At 40.2% G+C, this 19,704-nt stretch overlaps 1 protein-coding gene across 8 annotated transcripts in view; it reads left to right on the plus strand.

The window, feature by feature from the left end:
- ZNF385B (zinc finger protein 385B) overlaps positions 1-19,704 on the plus strand; it is a 473,021-nt gene that overhangs the window by 130,220 nt on the left and 323,097 nt on the right. The window contains exon 1 of one of the 8 annotated variants that reach the window (XM_051849391.2): positions 1,638-4,407. The exons of 6 other annotated variants lie outside the window; for them this stretch is intronic. In XM_051849391.2, coding sequence (XP_051705351.1) covers positions 4,383-4,407 — 25 coding nt within the window. In that variant the 5' untranslated portion in view covers positions 1,638-4,382. Of the gene's footprint in view, positions 1-1,637; positions 4,408-19,704 lie in introns of those variants that run through there. One more of the 8 variants, XM_051849395.2, reaches the window with a different exon arrangement.

Below are 19,704 nucleotides of genomic sequence, written 5' to 3' on the forward strand. Positions count from 1 at the left end.
TGTGGCCTGGGAAGGCAGTGGAGGATGGCCCAAGTGCTTGGGCCCTGCACCCGCATGGGAGACCAGGAGGAAGCACCTGAAGCACCTGGCTCCTGGCTTCAGATTGGCGCAACGCGCCAGCTGCAGCGCGCTGGCCGTAGCGGCCATTTGGGGGGTGAACTTACGGAAGGATAACCTTTGTCTCTCTGTTTCTCTCTCACTGTCTAAATCTGCCTGTTCAAAAAAAAAAAAAAAAAAAAAAGAATTTAGGATTTGTCTCTAGCTGGGTCTTGGGCCAACATGTTTTCTCTTTTCCTAACTATGTAAAGAATTTACAAAAAGGATGTGTTTTGTATTTTTTTAATGGACTGAGTGTGAAGACATTCACATCCTGTTGTGAATTCATCTTAAGAGCTTGCCCTCTGAGGTGCCTGCCTTGCAGTCCAAGGACTGTTGGCCTGTAGGTGCTAGGAGTTTACCTAGTTCTCGTTTGCATGTGATGGAATGGGTGTTAGGGGATTTTGGTTTGGCCTTGAGGTGTTACCCACCATTTCAGATAATCAGTTACTTTTAGAAGCCGCGGTAACTCCATCGGGACACCATTTTAGTTGCTAAAGAAAAGTTGTGTTGTGCTGTCAACAAATGAATAAGTAAATACATGAATGCAGTTTACATCTTCATGAGGAGAATGACTTTTTGACGTGTTATGGATGTGAAGATTATGGCTACACATTCTGCTCAGCAGGCAGGAGAGTGATGTTCACATCGCCTCATCCAGGACTTCCCGCAGTTGGGTCTGACTCTAAAAGGCACTCAGGAAATGTTTTCAGAAGACTGAATGCTTGTCAGCCTTAAATCCAGCCTTAAGATGTCCTTAACAGCACTCTGGCCTCAGAATCAGCCCTTAAGGCATTCGATCCAGCTAAAAAGTCCATGAGAGTTTCTCAGGCATGGAAAGCCAAGACACTGTGGCAGAAAAAAAAAAAGAAAAGAAAAAAAAATGACCTAAATGAAAGATCTCCACGAGTGAGATCCCAGCGGAAAGAATGGGCCATCAAAGAAAGAGGTGCCTTTCTCTGAAGGGAGGAGAGAACTTCCACTTTGACTATGACTTTGTCTAAATAAGATCAGAGTTGGCGAAGTCAAGAGGCTTCTATAACCTTGGAAGCTCATGACAAGAGCCTAGGGAGATTACTGACACCATAAATAAGAGTGTCAATTGTTGAATCAACAACAGGAGTCACTGTGCATTTACTCCCCATATAGGATCTCAGTCCTTAATGTGTTCTACTTTGTGAATTAACAGTATAACTAGTAACCAAACAGTACTTTATATTTTGTGTTTCTGTGTGGGTGCAAACTGTTGAAATCTTTACTTAGTATATACTAAATTGATTTTCTGTATATAAAGATAATTGAAAATGAATCTTGATGTGAATGGAATGGGAGAGGGAGTGGGAGATGGGATGGTTGTGGGTGGGAGGGAGGTTATGTAATATGTGTGACAAAAATATAAACATTCAAGATAGAGGATATTTTCAACAACATAAAGTTGTACTTTGGAAATTTATATTTATTAAATAAAAGTTAAAAAAATCCAGCCTTATTATTTATGTTAAAGTTCTTTGATACACTCATTTTTATAAAGTATTTTGTAAATGTATTCATCAGAAACACTTCAAGTAAATACAATATAATATTCATGTCTCTTGGGAATATTTAAAAGCAAGGTTTATAATTAAACAGTTTTCATATTGATGGTAAAGAATGTTACTATGTTTTTCTACACGTGATAAAATAGAGACCTTTGCTTCGTAAGGTGAAGCTTATATTTTGCTTTTGGCAATATCATGTGTGATGTTTAATATCCTGGATATTTTGCTTTTGGGTACAATGAGAAAACCCAGTGTTTAATGCCTCCCTCTGAAAATACAATCTTCCTTTAAAATTTTCTTTTTGAAAATTAAGGTAGATTGTTTTAAAAATGTGTGTCAAATGCCTTTGAACTAGTGGGTATAACGTGGTTGATCAGTGATTGGTGTTACTGTGTTTTGTTTGATTTTTAGAGTCAGTAATCCTGAATGGATTATTCTTCTTGCCTTCCATTACCATGCCCCAATTTTGTCATTTTGCATTATTGCCACATTTCTGCCCTGCTTTGTGTCCCAGCCTTAATACCACCTTTTCTCCTTTTTTTCCCCCATCCCTTAAAAGCTACCCTTCAAATCTATTGCCCTAACAAGAGGACACTAGCTTAAGCATCGTTTCCCAATTTATAACTTGATAATAGTTTAAATGAACTTTGGCTGCAACTCCTGAAATCCAAGAAGCTCTGAAAACCCAAAGGTTTTATAATTGATATTGATGGAAAAACCTGACCTGAACTGATGTGAGGTTAATTATAGTCTTTATTTATTCCATTTAGAATGAATATACACATGTTGTACTACAGAAATGTTAATGTATCCGACTATAGACCCACACTAGTGGTGTTATATAATTCATAGTATATAAAGAATATTACCTTTCTAAAATCTGAAAACATTGGAATTCTGAAATGCATCAGGCACTAAGGATTTGAGATAATGAATTGAGAACATATAATCCAATGTTGCAATTTTACTTTAAACTTTTATCTTAGTACCAGGAAGCTTCATATGCAGTTAAAATAAAGGGGTTTTGAATACACTGTCTCTTATAAACAATTTTCTAAGATCTGGAGAGTTGTGGGTTGGGGAGAGCAGAGGACTGAGCAATTGCTGAATCAGTGATGCCCATACCATTTCTCATGATGTGTTCAGGTGTTGCCCTAGGGGCTTTGTGAAGCACAAAACAAGTGGAATTTAGGTGGCAAAAGTGGCTTTAAAGGATGATGTGGATATATGTACACAGGCACATGCAGACACAGGTTGCCTGTGTCTCTGTCTCCAAGAAAGTGTGTGCTTAGCAGCCTAGAAAGAGTCAACTCTACATGTAGGATACCCATTTGAGTGCTGTGTTGTGTTATGCCAAAATATTCTGTTATGTAAATGTACACTATTTTTACACAGATATTTGAGAACTGAGTGTGCTAGTAGTATAACTAGAATTGAGCCCCGTTGTTTATAGAAATTGCCTTGATTTGATCCTTATTTGCTCTGTGTTTAGAGTCTGAATGAGAACCTAAAAGTCTTTTTGAAAATTTGAATGGAACTTAAATGTGTTCTTTGCTACTGCTGCCTGCTAGGAATTTCTTCAAGTTATGTTTGTGATTTTTGATAAATGTTCTATGCCCTTTTTGCTTTGCGCTTTGCATGCACACGTCAGATGTCTATATTTTGAAATCTCAAAATCATAGCTGCTACTTTCTGGGATAAGACTGCGTCCCTGGATTTTTCAATTCATGTGTTAGTAACAAAAGAGGAAGGATGGTAAAAGGTAAAGGTTTAGATTTGGGGATGGCTGGGGTAGAAATGTATGTGTCATAGATTATTTTCTTTCAATAACAAGCCAACATTATGTTGTTGAAAATATCCTCTATCTTGAATGTTTATATTTTTGTCACACATATTACATTGAAATCTTTATCATCTAATTACTTGTCTTGGAGTAAAATTGACACTGCTTTGCCCTAGTATTAGCATAGCCCTTCACATATTTATTGTTATCATTATTTTCATTTATAGACAGGCACTTGGGAGTTAAAGGATATTTAACTTGCTTTTTAATAGTCATCTGTGTCAAATATATGGTGTTTGGGAGGTGGGTATTTGTAACAGCCTCTAATGATTTCATTTGTCTGTAGGGAAGTCCAAGGAACCTACAACTATGCTGGTTTTTGCAGCCTTTATGATAAGTCCTTATTATATAGACTACTGATTTCTTCTCTGTATTCCTGCTCATTGTTGAAAAGCCAGAGCTATTTTTAACATTTACACAATTTCGATAGAAGATTCTTCATTCCACAAGGTTTGGTGCTAAATCTGTGGAGCCTTTCATAATTATATTCTTTTCGTGGTTTGCTTGAATTTGATCACAGTGGCTGATTTCATGCATTGATAATGAAGGCTTAGGTTGCCTGTTTCTCGGCATAAATCCACCTCAGACTTGTACGTTGACAGTGCTTCTGGTTTCAGCACGCGTGGAGATATAGAATTGAAATTGCTCTGCTTTCTTTACAAATGACTCAGAGTGTGCCTGTCCTTCCCTAAAATGTTGCCAGCGTGTAAAGGATTTTCAATGAGCAGTGCAATAAGCCAGCAACTGGGAAGGTTTGGAGCGGCACTGATATAACGTGGTGCTGTCACACAGATAATCAGGGCTGGAGCCAAGTCTCGGTAGCACTGTGCGTTACCCTGGTCATATGCTGGAAGTTTTGTTTATCTGAGTTGGTTGTTCTTGAAGCTGGCGAAAGCCCTGCCAGGATGTGGACTGGACTTCCTAGCAGAGGTGAGCATTTTTATTCTAAAACTTGGATGCTGGGATCTGGGATGTCAGAACAGACTCTTGCGTGCGTTGTGCTGAATCCCGTGGAGTCATCAATTGTGTTTTATCACATTGTGCTGACACATCTGAAGGGGCATAACTGAAGAGCAAATATCTGATGCTTTAATTTTATGGGAATGTAACTCCTTCAGTGGGAGATCAGTCTCCTTTTATTTCTGTGCTAGCTGTGTGCCGGGGACATCTTACCAGTAGGTGACTTCCTTTGCATTTTAAACATTCAGAACTAGTCAGTGATATGATGTGATTTGCTATCATTACTGGAAGCAGGCAATTAGCAGTGTTATTATGTGCTTCAGGCATATAAAAAGGCTACAAACTAAATGCACTTTATGTAAAATCTTTGACATGAAAAATATATGGGAGGAAACGAGTCATGTTTATGAGATAACTAAGAAAGTAGATGAAATGGATTACATACTGGAGCTGACACCTTGTTAAGCTTGTTATTAATAATTAAAAGTTACGACCTGTCATGCAGTGGACAACCAACAGTAATTGATTTCTAGTGATGGTGTGTCAAATGAGGGGAGGAAATTAACAGCATTTCTTCATAAAACATGTTTTAATTTGATGTGATGCTTTCACTGTAGCAGATTTTACCATTTAAATGTAAATAAAGTACTGGCTCTCACCAGGAGAAGTTCAATTACTAGATAATCGTGCTTAGAAAGGTCTGATGTACCGTTGTAAGTATAGGATATCTGAAAGCAAACTAGGTAAGGGCAAGCTCAAAGTTAGCCTCCAGATAGATGGCTCCTACCGCTGAGGCTCTGCTCAACTCTGATTCCTGTGTGACGAGGAGCTGTTCTAAACAAGAAGGGAATGTGAGGGTTATGATCCATTCAAATGACATGATGCTTATTTGGTGTCTGTCTGGTATGTTAGGTCTGCAGAAGAATCTATTTTTATTTGATTGGGAGTTAACATGGCACATGGGGTGTGTATATATGTGTATGTGTTTCTCTTGCTAAATTTATTTGAGGCAGCTATTTTATAGCTTTCAGCTTTAAAGTTACAGATAAGTGTGCATTTGTTTGACAGAAGACTTGAGAACCCCGTTTACTGCCAGTACATGTAAAGCTTGGCTAAGCAGACGCATCAGGAGCAAACCATTTGTGTTTGCCAATCTGTCTCGGCAAGTCCCAGGGCCACTATCTTGCTAGAAGCCACTGTGTGCTTTTGAAAGCATGAAATTAGTTTTATACTGAGCACATGGTTTCTCATTTAGCAGCTCTTTTTATGGTAATGGTCAAATTATGGTTCACTGCCAGTATTTCAGTGTTCTGTCCATGCTGATAGCTTCTGCCAAGGTGTCTCTATCTCTAGATTGTTTTTTTGAAGTGGGGAGTTGAGGAGACCTAATTAGATCCTCAAGAAGATACTCTTACCTTTAACCTAGTCTGCTCTCTAAATGCATTGTCATTTCTTCAAAGTTCCTTTCTGTTGTTTAGCCTTGGTCCTACACATTTTTTAAATTGCTAACATCTACCACTGTGGAAATTTCCTGACATGTGACTTCAGAATAGCTACACTCTGAAATGTAAACTATTCATCTCTTCACAATGTATTTGTAGAAAACCTCCCGATTCATGCTGACCACGCTGTGCAGTTGATCATTACTCTTCCCTGCTTGTCTATTAATGCATCCTAGAGCAGTGTTGGAGATAGCGAAAGGCTTTTTTACATTTGATACTGGATATGCACACAAGTGTGGTATGAGCAAGGTGAGGTAAGGAGTAAAATTAAAGCAGTCTGAGGACACGTTAAAATTTGAAAAATGTTACTTTCTATGCAGTTGTTTGATCTCAAAATGCAAAAGCTCTCAAATGCTAAAATAATAGAACTATTGAATGCAATTTTTATTTGTTTCCACAGGATAATAATAGATGAAATGCACATGTAAATGTGGTAGGAATGCTTTCGTAGCCTTTTTTCTATCAGAAAATAATAACCCTTGTTGAAAGTTGTGCTGGTCGTAATGCATTTTAAAACAGAGGTGATCAAAATGACCAGAACATTTAGTGGAGTACTTATTCCTGTGCTTATGCTTTGCACGGTGGTAATGGATATTTATGTGTAGTAGGGTACATGTTGGAATGGTTTTAATGTAGTTTTTCTCTCATGTTAGCATGACAATATGACAAAAACATCCCTAAAATCTTGAACATAAAGGTTTTTTCTTGCTATTCCTTGGGTCTTTTCCTCAGTTAAGTGAATACACATGAGTACAGATTCAAGATAAAATATTATTACTGAAATGCAGGGGTATAACACCTGCCATTATAATTAGGAAAAAAATTGTGTTTAGATGAAGCACAATTTTAAATGGCGTATTTTTCTTCTGTTCTTTTGGGAATGTCATGTCACAAGTCATCATCAGATTGTCAGGGGAACTTTGAATTAGATTTCAACTAATGAATAAATATTTCATATTTATCACTTCCCCTAAGCTCATGAAATAAATTGGGTTTGTGGGTTGAGAATTAGGTTAGAGGACAGTGAAATTTTCTCTTTGAAATTAATGATGATGTAGCATGTTTACTAAATGAAAAACCTTTAAAGAAGTTGTAGGATGTCAGAATTCTCTTAGCAGAGTGAAACATGTCATATTACATAGAACATAAAAAATTCACTCAGAGGAAGAAAAGGATAGATAATTCGGACTATTTGGCTGAAGTTTTAGTAGCAATTTCTCTTTCAAAAAAGTAGATTTTAGGAGTCATGAAGGTGAGAATCTCATGAACTTTAGCAACTTATTTAAGTCTTCACTTTTACATCAAAGGATAGCAATTAGTAGATATTAAAAACAATTATGAAATATAGCAGGCGTAGTAAATCTGTTTTAGTTGAGAAACATGATTGCAAAATCAGAGTACATTCCAAGTTCTTTGGACTTTCCCAATTGTATATGTTCAGTAATTAGTGTGGATAATTTATAAGTGCTTGTAATTTGTTATTTTTTAAAGATATCATATATCTTAAAAATATGTATGTATTTTGAAAGTCAGACAGGGAGAAATATCTTCCATCTACTGGTTCGTTCCCCAGATGTCCTCAGTACTCAGGGCTTGGCCAAGCCAAACTCAGGGACCAGGAACTCCATCTGGGTCTCCCACACACCTGGACTACCATCTTCTATCTTGGCCTGGTGCATTACCAGAAGCTGGATTGGAAAGAGGAGGTGCCAGGACTAGAACTGGCACCCTGATATTGGATGGAGACTGCCCAAGTGGCAGCATAACCACAATGCTGCCTTATGTAGTTTTTTTTTTTTTTTTGATTTTATTTATTTATTTGAGGGTAGAGTTACAGACAGTGAGAAAGAGAGAGAGGAGACAGAGAGAAAGGTCTTCCTTCCGCTGGTTCACTCCCGCAATGGCCGGAGCTGCGCTGATCTGAAGCCAGGAGCTTCTTCCAGGTCTCCCACACGGATGCAGAGGCCCAAGTACTTTGGCCATCTTCTGCTTTCCCAGACCATAGCAGAGAGCTGGGTTGGAAGAGGAGCAGTGGGGACTAGAAGCAGCGCCCATCTGGGATGCCGGCGCCAAGTCAGAGGATTAACCTACTGTGCCACAGCACCGGCTCTGTGTAGTTTGTTTTGGGCTATGTTGCTGAGGTGATTATATTTTAATGAAAACAGATCTTGCCTCAAACCTTTATTTCTTACTCTTTTCACTGACTTCCGTTTTCATTTACAATTAATGAGCTAGGAAGGCTTAGTTTTACTCTTTTTTTTTTTTTTTTTTTTTTTTTTTTTTTGACAGGCAGAGTGGACAGTGAGAGAGAGAGAGAGAGAGAGAGAGAGAGAAAGGTCTTCCTTTGCCGTTGGTTCACCCTCCAATGGCCGGTGCGCTGCGGCTGGCGCACCGCACTGATCCGATGACAGGAGCCAGGTGCTTCTCCTGGTCTCCCGTGGGGTGCAGGGCCCAAGTACTTGGGCCATCCTCCACTGCACTCCCGGGCCACAGCAGAGAGCTGGACTGGAAGAGGGGCAACCGGGACAGAATGCGGCGCCCCGACCAGGACTAGAACCCGGTGTGCCGGCGCCACAAGGTGGAGGATTAGCCTAGTGAGCCGCAGCACTGGCCTTAGTTTTACTCTTATCAGATTTAGGAAATAAAAATATACAGACCTCCTAGTTACATTTTAATTTGAGCTAAAACTCATTTTTTTCCTCCGTATTAGTATGTCCCAGGCAACATTTGCAGCATACTTACATAATTTACTAAAATTCATATTTGATTGGATATCTCATGTTTAATCTGGCAACTTTACCTACTTTCTAGATAAGAGAGTCTCCAGTAATGCTCTAGAAAATTTGTTCCACCAAAGCCAAAATGGATCCTTAGTATTTCTCTAAAACATGTTCTACTGAGGGTTTATGCCTAGAAACGCCTATAGTGAGAAAGTTACCTTTTAGGAATCTTAATTTTTTTTTTTTTTAACTTTTATTTAATGAATATACGTTTCCAAAGTACGAATAATGGATTACTATGGCTTCCCCCCCATACCGTCCCACCCACATCCCTCCCCTTTCCCACTCCCTCTCCCCTTCCATTCACATCAAGATTCATTTTCGATTATCTTAATATACAGAAGATCAGCTTAGTATACATTAAGTAAGGATTTCAACAGTTTGCTCCCACACAGAAACATAAAGTGAAAAATAATAGATGATTTTTTTTAATGATGATGAAATCAGATCAGACCTATTGTCATGTTTAATCCCAGTGAGAGTCAAGTTGGGAGTTGATAGTTTCTTTTCTTTTCTTTTCTTTTCTTTTTTTTTTTTTTTTTACAGAGGATCAGTTTAGTATGCATTAAGTAAAGATTTCAACAGTTTGCACCCCCATAGAAACACAAAGTGAAATATATTATTTGAGTACTCATTATAGCATTAAATCTCAATGCACAGCACATTAAGGACAGAGATCCTACATGAGGAGTAAGTGCACAGTGACTCCTGTTGTTGACTTTACCAATTGACACTCCTGTCTATGGCATCAGTAATCTCCCTATGCTCCAGTCATGAGTTTCCAAGGCTATGGAAGCCCCTTGAGTTCTCCGACTCTTATCTTGTTTAGACAAGGTCATAGTCAAAGTGGAGGTTCTCTCCTCCCTTCAGAGAAAGGTACCTCCTTCTTTGAAGACCTGTTCTTTCCACTGAGATCTCACTCACAGAGATCTTTTGCCAGAGTGTCTTGGCTTTCCATGCCTGAAATACTCTCATGGGCTTTTCAGCCAGATCTGAATGCCTTTAGGGCTGATTCTGAGGCCAGAGTGCTATTTAGGGCATCTGCCATTCTATGAGTCTGCTGAGTATCTCACTTCCCATGTTGGATCACTCTCCCCTTTATTTATTCTATCGGTTAGTGTTAGCAGGTACTAGACTTGCTTATGTGCTCCCTTTGACTCTTAGTCCTTTCATTATGATCAATTGCGAACTGAAATTGATCACTTGGACTAGTGAGATGGCATTGGTACATGCCACCTTGATGGGATTAAATTGGAGTCCCCTGGTATGTTTCTAACTAAAGAGGAATCTTAATATTGGCCTGTGCCGCGGCTCAATAGACTAATCCTCTGCCTGTGGTGCTGGTACACCGGATTCTGTCCCGGTTGCACCTCTTCCAGTCCAGCTCTCTGCTGTGGCCCGGGAGTGCAGTGGAGGATGGCCCAAGTCCTTGGGCCCTGCACCCACACGGGAGACCAGGAGAAGCACCTGGCTCCTGCCATCAGATCAGCGTGGTGCGCCAGCCACAGCGCATCAGCTGCAGCAGCCATTGGAGGGTGAACCAACGGTAAAGGGAGACTTTTCGTTCTCTCTCTCTCTCACTGTCCACTCTGCCTGTCAAAAAAAAAAAAAAAAGAATCTTAACATTAAAAATAGGATGGTGATGTGCAAATCATTAACAAGTATATGAAAACCTACAATTACTGAGATAAAACAATAAAAGTGGGACATTAAATAATAGCATTGACAACACTTTAAATAAATAATGATGAGTATCACACAATTAATTTCCAGTAGTTAACCCTTGCAACTAGAATGCTTTTACAGTTTTTCTGCCTTAACAGGCTTATAAATTAAATTTATAAATTAATTTCATTTTGTTGTAGTTAAGATGTGTAATGAGATATCTTTCCCTCAGTGTCGTCTTCCCTACCTCTCTTGAATTTGTTTTTTTAATTCTTTTTTTTATTTGTCAGTAGACAGAGTGAGGGTGAGACAGTGAAAGAGTTCCTCCATCCACTGATTTACTCCCCAGATGGCTGCAAAATGACTGGAGCTGGGCTGATCCAAAGCCAGGAGTCAGGAGCTTCTTCCAGATCTCTCACCTGGGTGCAGGGGCCCAAGCACTTTCCCGGGCCACCATCAGAGAGCTGGATCAGAAGAGGAGCAGCTGGGGCACAAAGTGGTGCCTATTGGGCTGCTAGTGCTGCAGGTGGAGGCTTAACCTACCACACCATAACACCATCCCCTTGACCTTTATTTGAAAGTCCATTGCCTTTTTGACTTTAGAACTCAATTTTTGACCACTACTCCCTCAATTTCTCAGAAAGGCAGAGAAACTTGCAGACTTGCCTTAGAAAATCTGAGGAATCCTTAATGATTCAACTCACTGTAGCTGAGTAAAGTAGAAGGGGTAATATTTATTATGTGCCCAGTATTGCCTCATGTCTAAATATTTATAGGCAGATTTTTATTGAATTCTTGTAACAACTTTATAACATATTAATGCAATACTCATTGTACACATGCTAAACTGTTTAATCAAATCCCTGTTCCCAGCCCTGAGCTACCACAATTTTAACCACCCTAGAACAGAGCAGAACATTGTGACCTAACTGTCAATGTCACTCTCCCACATTGAGCAACCTGCTTACAGGAGAAAAAAGCAACTCTGTTCTGAAACTCTTGATCTAACTTAAGTCTGCATTGCAAAACATCTTTGCTCACTCAATCTTCCTGCCTTACCTTCTCCTCCTTTCCTAATATCCACCCACCTCCACTCCAACAGAAGTGACTAGACATTAGTGTACAATTTGAATCTCCAAATGAGAAAAAAAATGAAGGAAAGTGAAACACATACATTGGAATGCAATTTTATGCTAGGAAACCTTGTAATCAGTTCATCAGTAATGTAGAGAAGAAGATGATGGGAGAGATTTCCGTACCTTCACCTTTTTGTTCTTCGTCTGAAGTGCCACCCGCTTTGTCCTTCATGTCAAATCAGGAAGCTTATTTTGAGCCCAAATTGGCTTGTTGAATATGAGTGGTAGAGTTAACCTGAGTTTCGGGAATGGATGAGCTCTACCATCTGAATAAAGTTCTGTTCAGCAAGCCATATGTCTTCGAATTAAATGTTCCTCCCTCCCTCACTCAAGAAACCAGTTCATTTCTTAGTATCCATTGACTTATAGGATAAATTCTTATTTAATTCTGTTTCTCCCATGTATTAACATATACTCATCTCTCTCATTGATTAGATTATTTTAGACCTTTCTGTCTCCTCTCTACTCTTTAGCAGTCTGTTTTCTATTTTTGCCTGATCAAAAGTGTTTCTTTGTTATGCATTATTTCTTTTAATTGCAGAAGATGATACTGATGATCTATTCTTGTATGTAAACCCTGGTTTTTGGAAAAGATTCTGATTCCTCATCACCTTAAATAAATAAACCAGTCCCCAGGTTGGCTCCAGTGTCTACTACTTACTGCAGTTCTAGTTGGCTGTGTGGTATTTTTTTTAATGGCAAAATATCAATGTGAGTTCATAATCTGAATTTCTTATTTATTTATTTTGACAGGTAGAGTGGACAGTGAGAGAGACAGAGAGAAAGGTCTTGCTTTTTGCCGTTGGTTCACCCTCCAATGGCCGCCACAGCTGCCGCACCACGCTGATCCGAAGGCAGGAGCCAGGTGCTTCTCCTGGTCTCCCATGGGGTGCAGGGCCCAAGCACTTGGGCCATCCTCCACTGCACTCCCTGGCCACAGCAGAGAGCTGGCCTGGAAGAGGGGCAACCGGGACAGAATCTGGCACCCCAACCGGGACTAGAACCCGGTGTGCCAGTGCCGCAAGGCAGAGGATTAGCTTATTGAGCCTCGGCTCCGGCCCATAATCTGAATTTCAAACCATTTAATACCAGGGCCGGCATTGTAGAGTAGCGAAAAAAACTGCTGCCTGCAATGCTGACATTCAGTATGGGCATCGGTTCATTTCCCAGCTGCTGGACTTCAATCCAGCTCCCTGCTAATGCACCTAGGAAATCAGCAGAAGATGGCCAAGTGCGTGGGCCCCTGCACCCACGTGGGAGACCCAGATGAAGTTTCTGGCCCAGCTCTGGTCATTGTAGCCATTTGAGGAGTGAACCAGCAGATGGAAGATCCCTCTGTCTCTCTCTGTTTCTCCCATCTTTCTCTGTAACTCTGCCTTTCAAATAAATAAAATAAATCTTTTAAAAACCCACTGAATATTTTTTTTGACAGGCAGAGTTAGACAGAGAGAGAGAGACAGATAGAAAAGTCTTCCTTCCGTTGGTTCACCCCCAAAATGGCCGCTACAGCTGGTGCGCTGCGCTGATCCAAAGCCAGGAGCCAAGTGCTTCCTCCTGGTCTCCCGTGCGGGTGCAGGCGCCCAAGTACTTGGGCCATCCTCCACTGCTTTCCCGGGCCACAGCAGAGAGCTGGACTGAAAGAGGAGCAACCAGGTTCACTGAATATTTTTGAAAAACATTTGTTTCTCTTTGAAATTACCCACAAATTTTGGGGAAAGGTGATGAAGTTAAATTTGTTAATTTCGAAGACTCTCCTTTAGTTTCCTTAAAGGTGCTTGCTGTGGTTTAAAAATTCATGTGTTGTAAAATTAATCCCTGATGCAACAGTGTTGAGAGGTGGGCCTTAATGAGAAGTGTTTTGGACTAATGCCACTTATAAAGGGCTTGGGGCTGAGGTCCATCTCTCTCCTGCTCTCTCTCACCGTGTGATGCATTCTCTGTGTTGTGATGGAGCAAGAAGGCCCTTGCCAGATACAGGGCCCTGATCTCAGACTTCTAGCCTTCAGAACTGTAAGAAATAAAACTCTCCGCTTTGTAATAAATTACCCAGTCTCAGGTATTCTGTTTTAGCAGCTTAAATCAGACTCAGAGTGTTTGCTCACCAGCAATATTTTCTTGGCAAATGGCAATTGAATAAGAAACAGATGCCTCCTCCAGGGAATACCTCAGCTGTCAGAGGTGAGGAGCCTTCCATCGTCTAGTCTTTTCCAGAGAGTCTGTAACACCACTGGGGCATTTGACCAAACATCTTAGTGCTGACATTTCAAACTTAGCGTGTGAATTTCACTTGGAGATCTGTGGTAATGCCAGTTCTATTTTTTCTCTGATTCACTCTCCATTAGTGTTAGTTTTTAAGAAGATGATAAGAGGAGTGACTACATCTAGATCTTTTTTTTTTCTTCTAGCGAATTAAAGTGGGTATTTCTTTAATCAAGAATTTAGGGGAGCATGGGGAAAGGGCAGCCTGAACTTTGAAGAAATTATCAAATATCCAGGAGTAAGCAGATTCAGAAATGAATTCACAGACACACCTCTTCCTGGTATTTCTCTTTTTGTATATTTGCTATTGCACAGTTGGTAAGATGTTTGTAATAAATTAATTAACTCTTGTCTCATTTGAGTTTTCAGATTTAATGTAATTTAGACACACAACTACTTCTGTGTAGAGTAAGGGAAGTAAGCAGTGGATGCCACCACTGTAGTAGTTAGAAATCTTTTAATGGGTTGTGACTCATGTTTTAATTGGGCTAAAGAGAAAATAGAAATGGCTTGGCAATGTCCTGTAACATCCATCTTTTGCTTCAGCTGCAATCGATTTAACCAGAATCAGACCCAGCAAATTTTACCGTTTTTTTTTAACAGAAGGAATGCAATAGGTTGTGTGTAAAAAGGACTTAGTAGTAACAACAGTGATAGGTAACTTTAACTGTATGCCACACTCTTTACACATATAAACTCATTTATACTTGTTTAATTCTTATAATAACTCCATAAATAAGTGCTGGATAAACTGAATTATAGAAAACATAGCTTAAGTAATCAGAATCATCTAGATAGCTCTGCTGGGATTTGAACCTCATGGTGGGGCTCCAGAATCCATGTTTTTGATTGCTGTCCCATAATAGTTCTTTGTAAGACATTTAACAAAATTTTCCTTGACATTGTACTGTGAACAAAACAGGAATTTATGGACTGAACGGTGATGTTACTTGAATTTATAGCTGGTTGAATAGGCCTACATCCCAAGTGTATAGTAACTTAAGATGAGGCTCCACAACTGTACAATTGTTGCAGGAGTTCAGAGTTGGTTCTTTGTCTCATAGCAATGAAGAATTATGATGCAGACAATAAGGGAGGGGCAAGGAAAGCAAGTGAAAGTAGATTTTATTGAGAAATAGAGACTCCTGCTTGCCAGGAGGGGTCCTTAAGGGAGGATTTGTCAAGGTCTTGAGTATTGAGAGCGTATATAGAGAGTGCTTATCAGTTGATCAAGTCTTCTACATAGTTTTGATAGTCAAGGGTCTGCTTTGTTTTTTTCTTTGTCTCTTGTAAAGCACTCCTGGTTCCTGACCAATTAACAAACATTACCATTTCAACCACCTGGAAGATATGACAGTTGGAAAATATTGTTGACCTGACTAATTAAGGCAGGTTATGTCTACTTGATCAGTCGCTAAGCGCTTGAGACATGCAGCTTTGTGGTATGCTCTGGTGTGATGCCAGAGCCTAGCTTCTCATATAGGTACCTGTGGGTATGGAACCCATTGTGTTCCTAACTATCAATATTTTCATTTTCTTGGAATCATGTCTTTGGTCTAATCAGCTGATGTTAGGGTTCAACATCAATAAGGAACACCTGGTTCCTAATTCCCACAGGTGGCTTTCCTAACTGCATTTTTTTTTTTTTTTTTTTGACAGGCAGAGTGGACAGTGAGAGAGAGAGACAGAGAGAAAGGTCTTCCTTTGCCGTTGGTTCACCCTCCAATGGCTGCTGCGGCCGGTGCACCACGTTGATCTGATGGCAGGAGCCAGGTACTTATCCTGGTCTCCCATGGGGTGCAGGGCCCAAGTACTTGGGCCATCCTCCACTGCTATCCCGGGCCACAGCAGAGAGCTGGCCTGGAAGAGGGGCAACCGGGACAGAATCTGGCACCCCAACCGGGACTAGAACCCGGTGTGCCAGCACCGTAAGGCGGAGGATTAGCCTAGTGAGCTGCGGCGCAGGCCCCTAACTGCCTTTTAACCCTTCTAACTTCTCACACAATGACTTGGTGCAAACATTGGTGACCTAGTCATTAGGTTTATAGATGTTATCAAGATGAAATAATAAATATATAGAAAGACTCAAGCAGATATAAACCCTCAAACTGAGGCCACCTGCCACCCAAAATAAATTAGAATCTGTGAGGGTACAACCCAGGGATCAATGTTTTTTTAAAGCTCCCAAAGTGATTCCAATATGCAGCCCCAGTTAGAACCATTGTTCTAGAAAGATGGCCCAATTCCAACATGGTCAATTTCAATTAGCAGTAAATAGAGGAGGGAGCAAAACTTGTAGAAACGTTGATGAAGTATGAAATCCTATATGAGTTAAAAGCATGATATGGTTCTGCTCCCCCTCCTACATACACAGACACTCTTGATAGTATCTTAGATACCATTCATAGAAAGAGGATCCACACCAATGAAGGTTGGAGCTCTGCTCTTTGCTCAGTGGCAGAGAATGCCCAGGGTTTGCATAAAATGCGTAAGACTCAAAGTGCTTTAATTTGAGAGTCACCAACATGGTCAAGGTGTACTAAGTACTTTGTCAAGGAGAAGAGATTATTATGGGATTTATTATCTGTAATATTTAAGTTACATTCTTTCAATAAAGATGTCAGGTAAAATTAAGATTGGCAAAAGGGCTCTAGAGGAAGAAAGATTTTTGCTTGCTATAAAGATCTTTCCAATACTGCTATCTGAAGGTGAGGGGATTCCTTTTTTTAGACATGGTATTCATCCATAATTTGTGTTATTTAAGCAGAAGGAAGATTGTGACATAAAGAAGGTAGAAGGGTTGGAGGGATGGTTAAAGTAGGTGATATTCCAATTTCAGACTCTATGATTATTCAAGCATGCTATGAGTTAGGAAAGAGGACTTCAAGATTCCCAACACAAAGAAATGATAAATGTTTAAGGAAATGGGAGGCTAATCACTCCTATTTCATCATTATACATGATATACATGTGTTACATTGTATTCTATGAATATGTATAATTATACACCAATTAAAAAAGGCATGTTAAAAAGGAATACATCAGTGACCTTTTGTTCATTATGTTAGTTCTGCATCTAGGAGAAGCAATGGAGCAGAGTAGTTAAGGGAGCAATTTCTGAGAGAAAGTCTAGCACTGCTACGACTTGGCTGCATGATCCAACTCTCAGGTTCCTCAATAGTAAGCTAAACTAATAATAGACTTCACTGCATGGGTTTGTAATAAAGATTCAATGAGAAAAATGTATATGAAGGTCTTTGCATGGCAAGTTGAGGGAAAATGGGAAGAATATGATACAGAAGTCGTCACAGTAAAAGCTGTACAATTGCCATGTGATGACCATGTAATGAATATTCAGTAAATGTAACCCCTCTTTATAACTTTTTTCCTAGCAAAAATTAGTATCTAGGAAAAAAGCCCAAAACAGGTAAATATTGGTGGGAGATAGGAGTCTAGAGTCTAGGAGACCCAAGTTGGATAGCACAGTCTGTGAGGCTTTGAATGGGTGGATGTCATGTTAAGAATGGGCTTTGGGGGCCGGCACTGCGGCTCACTAGGCTAATCCTCCGCCTTGCGGTGCAGGCATACTGGGTTCTAGTCCCGGTCGGGGCGCCAGATTCTGTCCCGGTTGCCCCTCTTCCAGGCCAGCTCTCTGCTGTGGTCAGGGAGTGCAGTGGAGGATGGCCCAAGTGCTTGGGCCCTGCACCCCATGGGAGACCAGGAGAAGCACCTGGCTCCTGCCTTCGGATCAGCACGGTGCGCTGTCTGCAGCGCGCTGGCCACGGCGGCCATTGGAGGGTGAACCAACGGCAAAGGAAGACTTTTCTCTCTGTCTCTCTCTCTCTCTCTCACTGTCCACTCTGCCCGTCTAAAAAAAAAAAAAAAAAAAAAAAGAATGGGCTTTGGGGAAAAGGAAGGGAATTCATGAAAGTGGATTGGAGACTCTTGCTTTTTTTTTTTTTAACTTTTATTTAATGAATATAAATTTCCAAAGTACAGCTTATGGATTACAATGGCTTCCCCCCCATAACATCCCTCCCACCCGCAACCCTCCCCTTTCCCACTCCCTCTCCCCTTCCATTCACATCAAGATTCATTTTCGATTCTCTTTATATACAGAAGATCAGTTTAGCATACATTAAGTAAAGATTTCAACAGTTTGCTCCCACACAGAAACATAAAGTGAAAAATACTGTTTGAGTACTAGTTATAGCATTAAAACTCAATGTACAGCACACTAAGGACAAAGATCCTACATGAGGATTAAGTGCACAGTGACTCCTATTGTTGACTTAACAAATTGACACTCTTGTTTATGGCATCAGTAATCACCCTAGGCTCTTGTCATGAGCTGCCAAGGCTATGGAAGCCCCCTGAGTTCACTGACTCTGATCGTATTTAGACAAGGCCATGGTCAAAGTGGAAGTTCTCTCCTCCCTTCAGAGAAAGGTACCTCCTTCTTTGATGACCTGTTCTTTCCACTGGGATCTCACTCGTGGAGATCTTTCATTTAGGTTTTTTTTTTTTTCCCCAGAGTATTTTGGCTTTCCATGCCTGAAATACTCTCATGGGCTTTTCAGCCGGATCCGCATGCCTTAAGGGCTGATTCTGAGGCCAGAGTGCTGTTTAGGACATCTGCCATTCTATGAGTCTGCTGTGTATCTCGCTTCCCATATTGGATCATTCTCTCCCTTTTTGATTCTATCAGCTGGTATTTGCAGACACTATTCTTGTTTATGTGATCCCTTTGGTTCTTAGTCCTATCATTATGATCAATTGTGAACAGAAATTGATCACTGGGACTAGTGAGATGTCATTGGTACATGCCACCTTGATGGGATTGAATTGGAATCCCCTGGTATGTTTCTAACTCTACCGTTTGAGGTAAGTCAACTTAATATGTTATCCCTCTTAGTATTTTTTTTGTTTGTTCTACTTAATACTTTTGGTTGAATACTGTAATCAATGCACAATTCTTCTGAAGTGCTGAAACTTAACTGAAAAGTGATCGCCGTTAAATATAAGAGTGGGAATAAGAGAGGGAAGAGATGTGCAATTCGGGACATGCTCAAGGAGACTCTTGCTTTTAACTCTTCATCCATTTCTAATTATTATTGCATTTGATGCAATATGAGAAGTAGAACAAGTAGTGTTTCCTTATTATACTGATAATAAATCAGCATCAACAAGAAGCTAAATGACTTTTGTAAGAGAACTGAACTGGAAATTGAACCTGGACCTCTTGAACCCCTCATGAACAGCTGTCTTCCATCACACCAGCTTCTTCTGCCTTTTTGTGTGCAGTCCAACCTGAGTGTGTATATTTTAATAAGGACTTACCAGTAGAGACTGTAAACAGTTTGATGAAATTAGCAAATAAAGGCAGGATATGAAAAAGGAGTAGGATTACTGAGCTGCCTTCAGTCCAGTGATAAAGCTTGAAAGCTATCCTGATGATTGAAAGACAGTACTTAAGAAAGGCTGGCATGATGATTTTAAAAGGACAAGTGTCATCCTTATCAGACAATGATGTTATTATTATCACATTTTATTGTATTGACTACTGAAAGGACTTCCTATGTGATAGAATTAACTGTCCTGTTTGACATACCTTATGCTAAAGGCAAAGTTCTTTAGCACGATATAACAAATCCACTTCTTAATAGGAATCACCATATATTAAAAGTTCAGTGAGGTGGGAGAGGAAGAGGGCCAACGGATTAAGGTCTGTGCTTTGGTTTGTTAATCAGCAAAAGAGCTAGGATCAGGCATTTGGCCTGACCATTAAGACATCTGTTTGAGCTGCCTCCATCCCACATCTGAATGCCTGGGTCCAGTTAGGACTGTGGCTCCCAATTCTGGTTTCCTGCCAGTGCAGACCCTGGGTGATGGCTCAAGTGACTGAGTCCCTACCGTGTGTTTGGG

Source organism: Oryctolagus cuniculus, chromosome 3, assembly GCF_964237555.1.
Source record: "Oryctolagus cuniculus chromosome 3, mOryCun1.1, whole genome shotgun sequence".
Classification (NCBI taxonomy): domain Eukaryota; kingdom Metazoa; phylum Chordata; class Mammalia; order Lagomorpha; family Leporidae; genus Oryctolagus; species Oryctolagus cuniculus.